This window comes from Xenopus tropicalis, chromosome 6, assembly GCF_000004195.4.
Source record: "Xenopus tropicalis strain Nigerian chromosome 6, UCB_Xtro_10.0, whole genome shotgun sequence".
NCBI lineage: Eukaryota > Metazoa > Chordata > Amphibia > Anura > Pipidae > Xenopus > Xenopus tropicalis.
Window position 1 is genome coordinate 103667091 of NC_030682.2, and position 12473 is coordinate 103679563.

Sequence of the window (12473 nt, forward strand, 5' to 3'; positions counted from 1 at the left end):
TTACTGTTGTAATTATTTCTGTTTATTTTTTAATCAGGCCTTCTACTCATATAAACATTCCCACTGCATAGAGTGCATTTTTACAGTTGTGCAACCACATGTAGGCAGCTCATGCCAATAGTATTGATCAATAGTGCACTAATAGTGATTCCACCTGCTTGGTAAGTTGTATGCATTTCGAGGAATCTTAAAATGCATGAAAATAATTTCCCTAGTTAAAATTCACAGATATTCCTAAAATGAGTTCATTGGCTGACTATCAGAAAAGCATCGTGTGACGAAAAGGATAAAAACCATACAGGGGCGATTATAGCATATCTGAAATGGAAGCAACAAGATTGTAAATGGGATTTTCTAGGGGTGTCAGTCTGTTGCAATGAATGACAAATTTATGGTGTATGAATCTGGGAAATTTCTAATCACAAATATGTTTCGTAAATCATTAATAAGTCTGGGCAAATGGGAAGGGGAGAGATCCATGCCGAGAACCAACACATTTATTGCGCAAATCTTAGTCTGAGATTGATTGCATAAGAAATATTGTACAAAAATATAAAAATGAATGAGCTCAATGATAGAAGCATTCGGTGTGTCAGAATATGCCTCCCGTGCAAGGCGTTTGTGCTTTTCTTTGTGGTGAAGATACAGCCGCTCTCCGACAGGTTTCTCTGCAGTTCTGACGTCAGCTTTGTGCCAGTGTCACAGCTTCATTTGTCATTAGATCTGACGAGAGGGAACAGGCAACATGGGTTAGCTCCCTTCTCGTTAGAAGCAGGACAATTAAAGGAATACTGTCATGGGAAAACAAGTTTTTTTTTCAAAACACATCAGTTAATAGAGCTTCTCCAGCAGAATCCTGCACTGAAATCCATTTTTCAAAAACAGATTTTTTTATATTTAATTTTGAAATTTCACATGGGGCTAACCATAGTCTTCATTTTCCAGGGTATCACAGCCATGTGACCTGTGCTCTGATAAACTTCAGGCTCACTTTACTGCTGGGCTGCAAGTTGAAGTATCCCTTTAAGAACCATAAACGTCTCCCACCCCTTATGATACAAGTCAAGTTTCCTGGCTACCCCAGGTTGTGTTAAAGTCAAGATAGTACAGCTGAAGCACACAGAAAACTGGTAACCACACCAAGTGCATCCTTACAAGTCATCCCTGGGGGTAAAAGACTGTGCCCTCCACTTAGAGAACCCTTGTGCTCTGCTGTTGCTGCCCTCTGACATCAGGAGGTGCAGTTCAGCCCTGTCCTTACCACCTGTCTTAGGACAGGCTTTATTTGTGGGCTGTGCCTCCTGCTGCTCCCTATCTTCAGCCTATTAATGATGTGCCTGGTAGGGGGCAAGAGGTGGGATGTCTTTGTGCCTCCCCCACCTGCCTCCTTTAGATCAAATGCAGACTAAAGGTGGCCATACACGCACCGATATTATCGTACGAAACCTCGTTTCGTACGATAATCGGTGCGTGTATGGCATGTCAGCGAGCCGACCGATATCGCAGGAAGCTGCTGATATCGGACGACTCGCCGATCGGCCAAGTTAGAAAATTTTGATCGGGCGCCATAGAAGGCGCCTGACCAAAATTCTCCCTTCAGAGCTGAATCGGCAGAAGGAGGTAGAAATCCTATTGTTTCTACCTCCTTACCTGCCGATTCAGCCCTGAATGGTGTGTGGCGGATCTGACGATGTTTCGTGCGACCGACGGTCGTACGAAACATCGTGAGATCGCCACGTGTATGGCCAGCTTAACGCAGTCATGTGGGGCATGCTGCAGATCTCTTACCCTCTGGCCAAAATGGAGAACTGGCCATAACCACCCATGCTTCCTTTCACCGAATTTACAGAAACTGCCAGTCAGTACTGGTATAGGTTTCTACTAATACAAAGTCCTGCTGTCAAAAATTGCCTATACAGGAAGCGACAGCCGGCTTCAATGAAACTTAGTGGCACAGGCTGTAACAGGTACAGATGCACTGGAAGCAGCATATACCCAAGAGATGTCAATTATGAAAAGCCCCAGGGTATACAAATAAACAAATAAAAACAATAAAAAAATTATTTTAACAATGATATCCCTTATGTTATCCATGCAATAAACTAACATCCCCAGGGCCTAGTATATGCACATAGGACAAGCAGATAAAAGCAGAGAAAAAAACTTATAGTTACCACTAGTTAGTAAGTCGGAGGCAGACACTGCTAGCTTACAGTGCTTTCTGAGTTTTGTATAATCCATTCAATTGCATCCCACCCCTAGAGCAACACAGAAAACATTTAAAAACAGAATGTGAAAAAGACACAGCAGTTACACAGTCTGTGCTGAATCACTGAAGTCTTTACTTGTTACACAGTATTGTGCCATAGGGCATTTCTTCTACCAATACCCCTGCTAGCATCCAATTGTTACACACACATCTACTGCTGGGTGTATCACAATACATAAATAGAACTTTTATTTTAATTTTGTTTTCGAAATAATTGAGGCAGAATTTGTCTAAATTCCAAATGAAATAGCAGCAGGAAAGTTGCAATCTATCTTATAATGTTAATGTGGAAATCATATTGAATATCTATGGTTTCTGTTATTTCTGACACTAAACAAGAATATGAAACCAGTTTCACTTTAGCACTTCCTATCACTTCCTGATCCTAAAGGACTTCAAAGGAGCTGATAAAACTAATTACCAGTCCACTGAGAAGCCCCATGCTAATGAGCTGCTCAAAGGCTTCTACTTAGCTAACATAGGTTTGTGTAAAAGTAGATAGGGAGCTCTGAATAATATTCCTTGTTTGAAAAAGTAGGGGCTAAGGTCAAATGAGTGCTTTATAATAGCAAAAATAGGTGTATACCTTCCTTTTAATTGTAGAGTGACCTCTTCAACAGTTCTTAAACCTATATACTCTTTAAGGACGTGTAAACCCCACACACAAAAATGTAATCAGTGAACAGCCTCTTTGAAATCTTTCAATACCTGCCACTCTGGTTGTCCAGAGGTTAATAGTAAGGCTGCAACATCTCCTTAATCACTTAGATTTGCTTCTCCTCCTGTAACCCACTCAGCCCCCTCCCTCAGGAATTTGCTTTGGCTGTTGGCTTGTGGGCATGCTCAGTTGTTCTAAGCTCAGATTACTAAACACACCCCCAGTCTAGCAGCCAGTAAAGAGATGGCATTGCTGGTTCCCATAGAAACTCAGCTCTAGCTGTCTGCTTCAATTTTTTTCTCCCAACCAACTCTCCTGAGCTCTGCTCAAACAAAGCAGAACTTTTATCAGAGACAGTTGTGCCTGTGAGCCTGCATTCTTGATGAAATGTTTGCTGAATAAGGGTCTGTGTGTGTGTATGCTGCTTGCAGATTTAAATGTATCTGATTATGTATCAGAGGAAAAATGGCTACCAGGTGAAAGCTGCTATTTGCTTTAGGAAAATGTGATGGTGCTGGCAAGCGGAGGGGATATATGCAGTACAAATGATGCCATTTGGGTGGGGGAGATGTGCCCAACTGATTTACATTGTAGACAAATGTAGGCTTTACATGTCTTTTAAGCTTCCCTTGGTCTGTCTAATGCTCATAGACAGGGAACAAACATGGAATTCTCCCCGCTCAAACCAATAAGCAGAGTTCGGTAGAGATTACCCACCTTTCTGGCATTCGATGAGATTGTGCTGGCCATCAAGCCTTCCAAATAACTGCTCAGACTGACACCTTTTACAGTAATTATGGCTTCTTGGGTTAGTACTGTTCTGAAATAAAAAAAACAATGTGCTTATTTGTATAAAATATGGAATTCTGCAACTGAAATTATTTAATGCAAAGGAAGACATTGTTGTGCATTATTAGATGTAAAGGAGCAATGCCAAGAATTCCAGCATTTGTACAACTTACCCATTATTTAAGCTAGATAATAAGATGAATGTAGATATAGATAAGTGTTGTAGAGCTTTCCCACTTGATTATACTGCAGGGTCTGCTATTTCTGAGAAATGCTTTATAGGTTATTCAGTTTCAGACATTAGTTGTTAGTATGCAGCCCAAACTATTCCCAGTGGAGCCTATGGAAAGCATCTGGCTTCACAACTGACTTCAAGTGATAAAGCAATCAATATTTCAACTAAAATAAGTTTGAAGCTCCTCCCAGAAGCACACCTTAATACTGGACGGGCTCAAACCCATATACTTTGGGGAAAACTGCCCTATAAGTAATACTTACTGTTCTGGAAAATGTTCTGAGAATATTTAAAAAGTTTCTAAATCCAGACATCTGAATAATTAAACTAGTGTAATGTTGCCTACCAAGCAAGGAAGATGGGCACACAACCTATAAAAACTGATATTCTGCAGTGGAAAAATAAATGTCTTTGGGTTACTAGTTTGGGGATACTTACTCTTCTGGATTTTCAGGATGAGGAGTGTAAACCAGACGTTCATCAACAGAAACCAGGTTTGTTAGTGAAATCTGCACATAAAAGACACAAGTTTGTTTACTTTTGTCAAATAGAATTTAATTTTATAATAACATCGATAAATCATTGTCTGATCTGAATGATGAACAATCTAGAGCTGCATAAATGTGTCACTATATAAAGGATAAAAATATAAGGTTCCCATACATTGTTTGTTGGCACCCTATCTGCCCACAGTCAAACACTCTGCACAGGCACCCACTTGATTCAACTATAAGGCCAAGGGGTCAGATATTCAAATAAGCTTAATTCTGCCAAGCTTGGTGGACCATTAATGCTAACATCTGTTTTTATGGCAAAAGTTTGAAACAAGTGGTACTTTCTGTCTGAAACCAACATTAAGAGCATCTTACACATACCACTTACAATACACCTAGTCAAAACAAAAGCAAATAAAGGACAATCTGGCCAATGGAAACCAAAACAGCCAAACATTTGCCCATGAGTGGGGCCAAGTAAGCTTGCAATATGGTAGATTTAAGGAGAAGACACACGGAGCAACTAATCTGGCCAGCAAAAACTCGCATGTGATTAGTTGCAGCGACTTCTATTCTAGTCTATGCACGAAAAGTTGCTGTGATTAGTCGCTGCGACTGACTTCCTTAAAAGTCACAGCAACTAATCGCCCCGTGTGTCTTCGCCCTCGAATGAGAGAAGCTAGTAAATTAATTTGGCTGAACAATGCATTGGTGCATGTAAGCAAATGTGGATTAAACCAGCTGAATGGTCTTAGTGACTTCTGTATGATCTGTGCATTCAAACGCCTTAGCTGAGCTTTTGTTGTGCAGTTTGGCCTTTTATCTCTGTTGCCAAACCCAGAATGGGCAGAACTGTCTGTAGCCAGCTTCAAAGTCTGCTCACTGTTATTTATATAGATAGCATTAAGTACAGTAACAGATATTTTTAAGACTCTGGAATCACACACATTGGGCTTTTGCCGTGATTTAGTGGAAATGCAATCTTGACACCAAGGCACTATGTGAGCAAGGCCAAGGACACACTATGCGGATTCACCACTTTGCTCTGGAGGCATTATTTATAGATGAGGAGCTACATGGAACGCAATTCAGCATGGAAAATGAGAATTTCACTTACCTCTTATCGTAAATTCCATTTCTTCTAGTCCCGACATGTCAGTACGCATGGGCAGTATTGCCCCCACAGCTAGGAGGTAGGACCTATATACCAAAGCCAATCAAAATTAGCCCTTACCTATAAGACCATGTGACTTCCTCCTCACCACTGTTATACATTTGCCAAGCAATACAAGAAGCAAATAATTGGGATGGGAAACCCCGTACTGACATGTCGGGACTAGAAGAAATGGAATTTACGATAAGAGGTAAGTGAAATTCTCATTTTCTTCTTCGTCCCTTCCATGTCAGTACGCATGGGATCTACCAAGCCATGCCCCTAAAATATAAGGGGTGGGAACAATAATATCAACAGATGCTAAAAAACAAATCAAGCATCACAAGAAAAAACGGACCATTCCCGGCTACAAGAATCCTCTCAGGGACCAGAGGGATTTCCACACTACGGTTGCCAAAAACATCCAAGCCCGGCTCGGGAGGATCCTCTGCCAACAAGAAGAAAATGGTCACAATCATAACTCTGACACTGGGCAGTTCACTGGTGTTACCAGCCCCGCAGCAACCGACCAGTTAACCACAACTCTGATGCATTATCCACTAGAGCTGTCTCTATGCCCCCAATCCTTAGCACTAACCTGGGGCCCTAGAAAAATAATTGTGACACACAAGCCTCTAGCTCCAAAGCACACCGGTATCAGCTTAAATTGGTGTTGAGAGCCGTCAAACTCAACAACCCCCAGAGATCAGCCAAAGATAATCCAAGCACAGATCTGAAGCAACGAACAGTGAAAGGGCACACTAGCCATCAAGCCCCCCTATGGCACAAACAAGCTAGGGACTCCAGCCTGTAACAGAGCATGACAGGCTGAAACCCAACTTCCTACCACTCACTGTAGCTACCAACCTTGAGAGGCTTCCTAACCAGCAATGTTAGGGCCAGGTTTAGGAACTGTACACGACCTGCAGATGGAAGATCAGCTAACCAGTAAAACATGACTGGAATCAACTGGAAAACATGCATGGAACGACTGGTGCACAGCCAGCCCATACTCAATGTACCATCTAGCCACCCTGCATGAAAGTCAGAAGCGCCATATACTATGCATGCTAAACAACCAGCGGACAAACCAACACCCTGCCAGAAAGCAGCGGTGGACATGTCAAGAAAAGCACTGGAGAACACGCCAGCTGCCATCCCTGCATGCAAGGGCCCAGAGTGAAAGACAGCTAACACACAAGCAATAGCAAAAAAACTAGCGCTGTGCTTGCAATACATGACTCTGCAACCACTGATGGACTGTTCAGATACTGTAACTGCAAAGAAACCGCTCCCCAAACTAGCCACTGCTAGTAAGGAGTGGAATACAAGGTGAAAAACAAGCACCCACACATGCCAAGAAAGCAGCTAAGGTAGACAGCCACAAGCGCCAAGGCACACCATGACATGAAACAAAGACCATATCAAAGGCAGCCAACCACATGCCTGCACCAAGGACCACAGCATGACTGGCAACCATATACGCCAAGGACTAAGCCAAGGCCAGCAGCCACCTGCGCCAAGGAGCACACCAAAACCGGCAGCCTCCTAAACAATTGCCAGCATCCTATGAGCCTAAGCTCCTAACCAGGGCCAGTCTCCCTGGGAGCCAAAGGACAGAAAACAGGGCAAGTTGGCAAGCAAACCAAAGCTAAAACCGGGGTCAAATGAGCCACAAACCAGGACCAAAGGCCAAAATTGGTAAAACGCCAAGCAAGCCAAAGGCCAGAACTAGAGCCAACGGCCAAGCAAGCCAAAGGGCAGAAACAGAGCCAACAGCCAAGCAAGCCAAAGGCCAAAACCAATGGGCAAGCAAGCCAAAAAGTCAAAACTGGAGCCAATGGCCAAAACCTGAGCCAATGGCCAGGCAAGCTGAAGGCCAAAAACAGAGCCAAAAGGCCAATCAAGCCAAAGGTCAAAACCTGAGCCAAAAGGCCAGAACCAGAGCCAAAGGCCAGAGCCAAGCGGCCAAGCAAGCCAAAGGCCAGAACCAGAGCCAAGTGGCCAAGCAAGCCAAAGGCCAGAACCAGAGCCAAGCGGCCAAGCAAGCCAAAGGCCAAAACCAATGGGCAAGCAAGCCAAAAAGTCAAAACTGGAGCCAATGGCCAAAACCTGAGCCAATGGCCAGGCAAGCTGAAGGCCAAAAACAGAGCCAAAAGGCCAATCAAGCCAAAGGTCAAAACCTGAGCCAAAAGGCCAGAACCAGAGCCAAAGGCCAAGCAAGCCAAAGGCCAGAGCCAAGCGGCCAAGCAAGCCAAAGGCCAGAACCAGAGCCAAGTGGCCAAGCAAGCCAAAGGCCAGAACCAGAGCCAAGCGGCCAAGCAAGCCAAAGGCCAGAACCAGAGCCAAGCAAGCCAAAGGCCAGAATCAGAGCCAATGGCCAAGCAAGCCAAAGACCAGAACCGGGCCAACGGTCACACCAGCCAAAGGCCAAAACCAATGGGTAAGTGAGCCAAAAGGTCAAAACTGGAGCCAATGGCCAAAACCAGAGTCAATGGCCAAGTAAACTAAGGCCCAAAACAGAGCCAAAAGGCTGAAACCAGAGCCAAAGGTCTGAACCAATGGACCAAGCAAGTCAAAGACTAAACTAATGTCCAAGCGAGCCAAAGGTCAAAACTGGAACCAATGGGCAAGCAAGCCAAAGGCCAAAATCAGATCCCACTGCCGAGCAAGCCAAAGGACAGAACTGGGAAAAACGGCCAAGCAAACCAGAAGACAGAACCAGCGGCCAAGTGAGCTAAAAGCCAGAATGGAAGAAGCAGCCAAGTGAGTCAAGGCCAGAACCAGGGCCAGCGACCAAGCAAAGAAAACTGCCAAACCAAGGACCAGTGGCCACTCAAGCCAACAAGGACCAGCAGGCAAGCAAGCCAGAGTCCAAAACAAGGACCAGCAGGCAAGCCTATAGCAAAAATTCTGCTGCCAGGGGTGAGAGGCAGTAGCAAAGCAAGCCAAAGGCCATAACCCGGAACCACAGCCAAGGGCAACAAAAGCCATAAACAGACCCAACAGCCAAGCAAGCCAAAGACCGTAATCTGGGCCAACAGGCACACAAGGCAAAGTTCATGACAAGGACCGGCAGCCAAGCAAGCCAAGGCTATAGCAGAAAGTCTGATGCCAGGGGTCAGAGGCAGTAGACAGATGAGCTCGAGGCCATAAGCAGAAACTGCAGCCAAGTTAGGCAAAGGCCATAGACAGAACCAACAGCCAAGCAAGCCAAAGACCATAATCAGGGCCAACAGACACACAAGGCAAAGTCCATGAAAAGGACCAGCAGCCAAGCAAGTCAGGGCTATAGCAGAAAGTCTGATGCCAGGGGTCAGAGGCAGTAGACAGATGAGCTCGAGGCCATAAGCAGGAACTGCAGCCAAGTGAGGCAAAGGCCATAGACAGAACCAACGGCCAAGCAAACCAAAAACAATAATCACGGCCAGGGTCAGGCACACAAGGCAAAGCCCAAAACAAGGAACATCAGTCATGCAAGCCAGAGACATAGCAAAAAACTGGCTAACAGGGACCAAGAACAGCGGTCACGCTGACCAAAGGCCATAACCAGGACAACGCCCAACAGGCACGTAAGCAAAGGTCATAGCACAAGCCGGCAGTCATGCAAAATGACAGTCACAGAGCAATCAAACATTTACTAATGTTGGCTCCTATCATGCTAGCAGACAGAAATATACCTGTAAACACACCAGAAAGAAAAAAGGAGTTGTTGAACTACAACTCTGTTCATACCTGGTAGGAAAAAACTGCCTTTTAAGCCAAAGACCCAACCAGGGCCTGCAGAAATAAAATAAGCAGGAAAAGGTACAACACTGCCACAGCAGAAACCCCAGTTAAACCAGGAAGCCCCTGATGAAATAAGAGCTGCTATACCTGCTGTGTCTGCACAGTAGATTTGACTCACAAGGAATTCTACATATATGAAATAGCAATAACAAGGAGCCCAAGAAGCATACAAGCACCTAACAAGATAACACTGGCTTGTAGGTAAAGGCAAATTCCAGTCAGAACCCTGGAGGAAGACTGGTTAAAAGGTGCAGACTCCCTGTGAGAAAAGGAGATACTATACTGCTACAGCAGTGCAACTCCCAGCCAGTCTGGGCACACCTGGTGTAATAATGAGCTCCCATACCTGCAGAGTCCGCATGGTAGACTCACAAAGAAAAGCTAAGAATATGAAACAGCAATAGCAAGGAGGCCTAGAAGCACACAAACACCTTACAGGATAAAATTGGCTTGTAGGCAAAATGCAAACTCCAGTCAGAACCCTGGAGAAAGGGAGATACCATACTGCTACAGCAGTGCAACTCCTAGAACAGTCTTGGAAGCACCTGGTGTAAATGAGCACCCATACGAGCACCAATACCTGCACCCATACCTGCTGTGTCTGCACAGAGGACTCAGGCTTACAGTAAAAACACTAAAGATATCAATAGCAAAGTGCCCTAAAGGAGCACTTACACCTTACCAGATAGCAGTGAGTAGTCAGCAGCATGGCAACTCCCACAAGAACCCAGACAGCCTTCAGCTGAGGGACATAATTAGCTCATTAGTATGCAGGCCTCTCAGTGCACTGAGCATTTCAAACACACAGTGGAGACTGAAGATTCATACTCACCAGATTCAGGCTTAGTTATCACTAGCCCATATCCATACCCATGGCCCTTTAGTCCGAAATGTCTTCAAAGGCTCAAAACATCATAGGAAAAAGGAGACTCAATTGATCACAGGCAGGAAAGTGGAAATACCCACACCTGTATACTTTCCCACTAAGCAGCTGTTCACATACTGTGCAAACATGGGAATAGAGCAGGGGGCTATTTTAGCACAAGGCTAGGACCATGGGTATGCCCACACCTGCCTTTCTTCCCAATAGGTGAAAGTTTGATTACTTTACTTATTGGGGCATCAGGTAAAATCTTCTCCATTACCTGGGAATCATCCCTCTATGTATACACAGAGGTAATAAATAAAATGACAAAAACAAAAGAAAAATCAAACTGTGAAATCACAAAATGGTGAGGAGGGAGATCCTACCTCCTGTTCAGTAGGACAAAAAATAACAGTGGTGAGGAGGAAGTCACATGGTCTTATAGGTAAGGGCTAATTTTGATTGGCTTTGGTATATAGGTCCTACCTCCTAGCTGTGGGGGCAATACTGCCCATGCGTACTGACATGGAAGGGACGAAGAAGAAACACAAATATATGCTTTTTTACATCAATATGCGATCTGTGTAGCTCCATGCAGGCCAACACCGGGCCTGTCAATGGGGCTACGGTGGGGTGTGCATAAGAGCAGATCCATTTTCCTTTGCGCCTATAAAAAAAAAACCTGCTGAGGAAAGTGATGATTCTGCTTAGTGTGCCGTTGCAAAAATGGACAGAAAACAGGGATGTCTGAGCAATAAAATCTTCTAGCACATGGGGAAAACATTGTTGTCTGTGCTCTGCATTTTAATAGAAACATCACATATTACTCACATTTGTTGAGCACAGAACCATTTTCTTCTCTATTGGATCAACCACAGAATGTTCCTTTATGTACGTCAGTGTTCTGTTGGTTCCAAGTATCTACAAGAAACTCACAGAACTATCTGGTTACATATGAAACATGTTTCAATGTAAAATGTTACTAAACACAAAACAAACAAAATCAAAATTGCTTTTGAAATATTTAATTTGTATTTACTATAGTGGCTAAAACATCAGTATAGGAGAAGGAAACTTAAGCAAGTTGTTATTTTTCATAGGAGGCCAAAACACAATGCAGTAGTTGTTATAGTGAAAAAGGTTAAAATAAGTTCCCATTATAAGACAACCCTAACATTACTTACCGCTCTTACAAGGCTAGGCAGGCCCCACTCTGTGCACAGTAGTCTCTGACTGTGTAATCTGCCTTGGGGGTCGAGATTCCGGTCAACAACATCTACCCCCACTACACAGGGATTCATAGGATTTGGATATTTCCTCATGGCAGCTTTAATTACTGTATCCCATGGATGGCTACAATAAAAAAATAATTAGAAAGATAATATCTTCAGTTTTATACTGCAATTATTCATGCTTATGCACAGAGTACTGCTGGCTAGCCAGTCACCACAACGGACATAGGCGACAGCTAAAAGAAGCTCTTATAGTGAAATGAGCCTAGGGGGCAGGGCAGAGTTAAAAGCAGGAGGAAATGTTGTGGAAGAAAGTAAGGCCTACTAAGTGTTGATCTACTGAGATTTTTCAATTTTCATTCAATATTTTAAAAATATTTCTTTAAGGCTTAAGTGGGCTTGTTGTCTTCTTTAACATTTTAAGTGCCATCAACTCTTATGTTAAGGAAAAGTTAAGTCATTTTGCCAATCTAGCCAGAAGGTTATAGACCTGTTTATCAGGTATGTGAGTGCCTTATACATAATTTTGAGTGTTCTTGGAAACCTGATCTTGTTTACAGGTCAGTAATGTTGGGCTTAAAGGTAGGCTATGCTGCTCAATAATTAATATTTGAACTAAGCTAATAAATATTTTACAGTACATATTGCTGCAGGTAGGTGTCAGGCAGCGGGGATGGGTAACCTTGGCACCACCTTTCCAATGGCCTAACAGACAATAGGAGTAGATGCAAAGCCCAGTAGAAAACAATGAAAAGAAATTCCAGTTCAGGCTATTTAACATTTAAATGGTAGCTCTTAGTGCAAGCACTGATATAATCTCTTCATTAGAAGACAAAAGTAAAAAAATAAAAATAATAACAAATACTGAATGTTTCCCCAATCTGGCAAGTTTAGGAAGAAACAAAGGAACTCAAGCTTTCTACACAGACCAAACACTCCAGCTTTCTACGCAAATACAAAACCAAGAAATCTAAAGTTTGTGTTTTGTG

General features: G+C 43.5%; 1 protein-coding gene across 4 annotated transcripts in view; it reads right to left on the reverse strand.

Moving 5' to 3' along the window:
* prelid3a (PRELI domain containing 3A) overlaps positions 1-12473 on the reverse strand; it is a 56384-nt gene continuing 43911 nt past the window's right edge. For all 4 annotated transcript variants that reach the window (XM_012964293.3, XM_012964292.2, XM_012964291.2 and 1 more), the window contains 6 exon segments: positions 11437-11605; positions 11084-11173; positions 4390-4460; positions 3645-3747; positions 2175-2258; positions 1-723 (listed from right to left, as the gene is read on the reverse strand). In XM_012964293.3, coding sequence (XP_012819747.1) covers positions 2205-2258; positions 3645-3747; positions 4390-4460; positions 11084-11173; positions 11437-11574 — 456 coding nt within the window. In that variant the 5' untranslated portion in view covers positions 11575-11605 and the 3' untranslated portion in view covers positions 1-723; positions 2175-2204.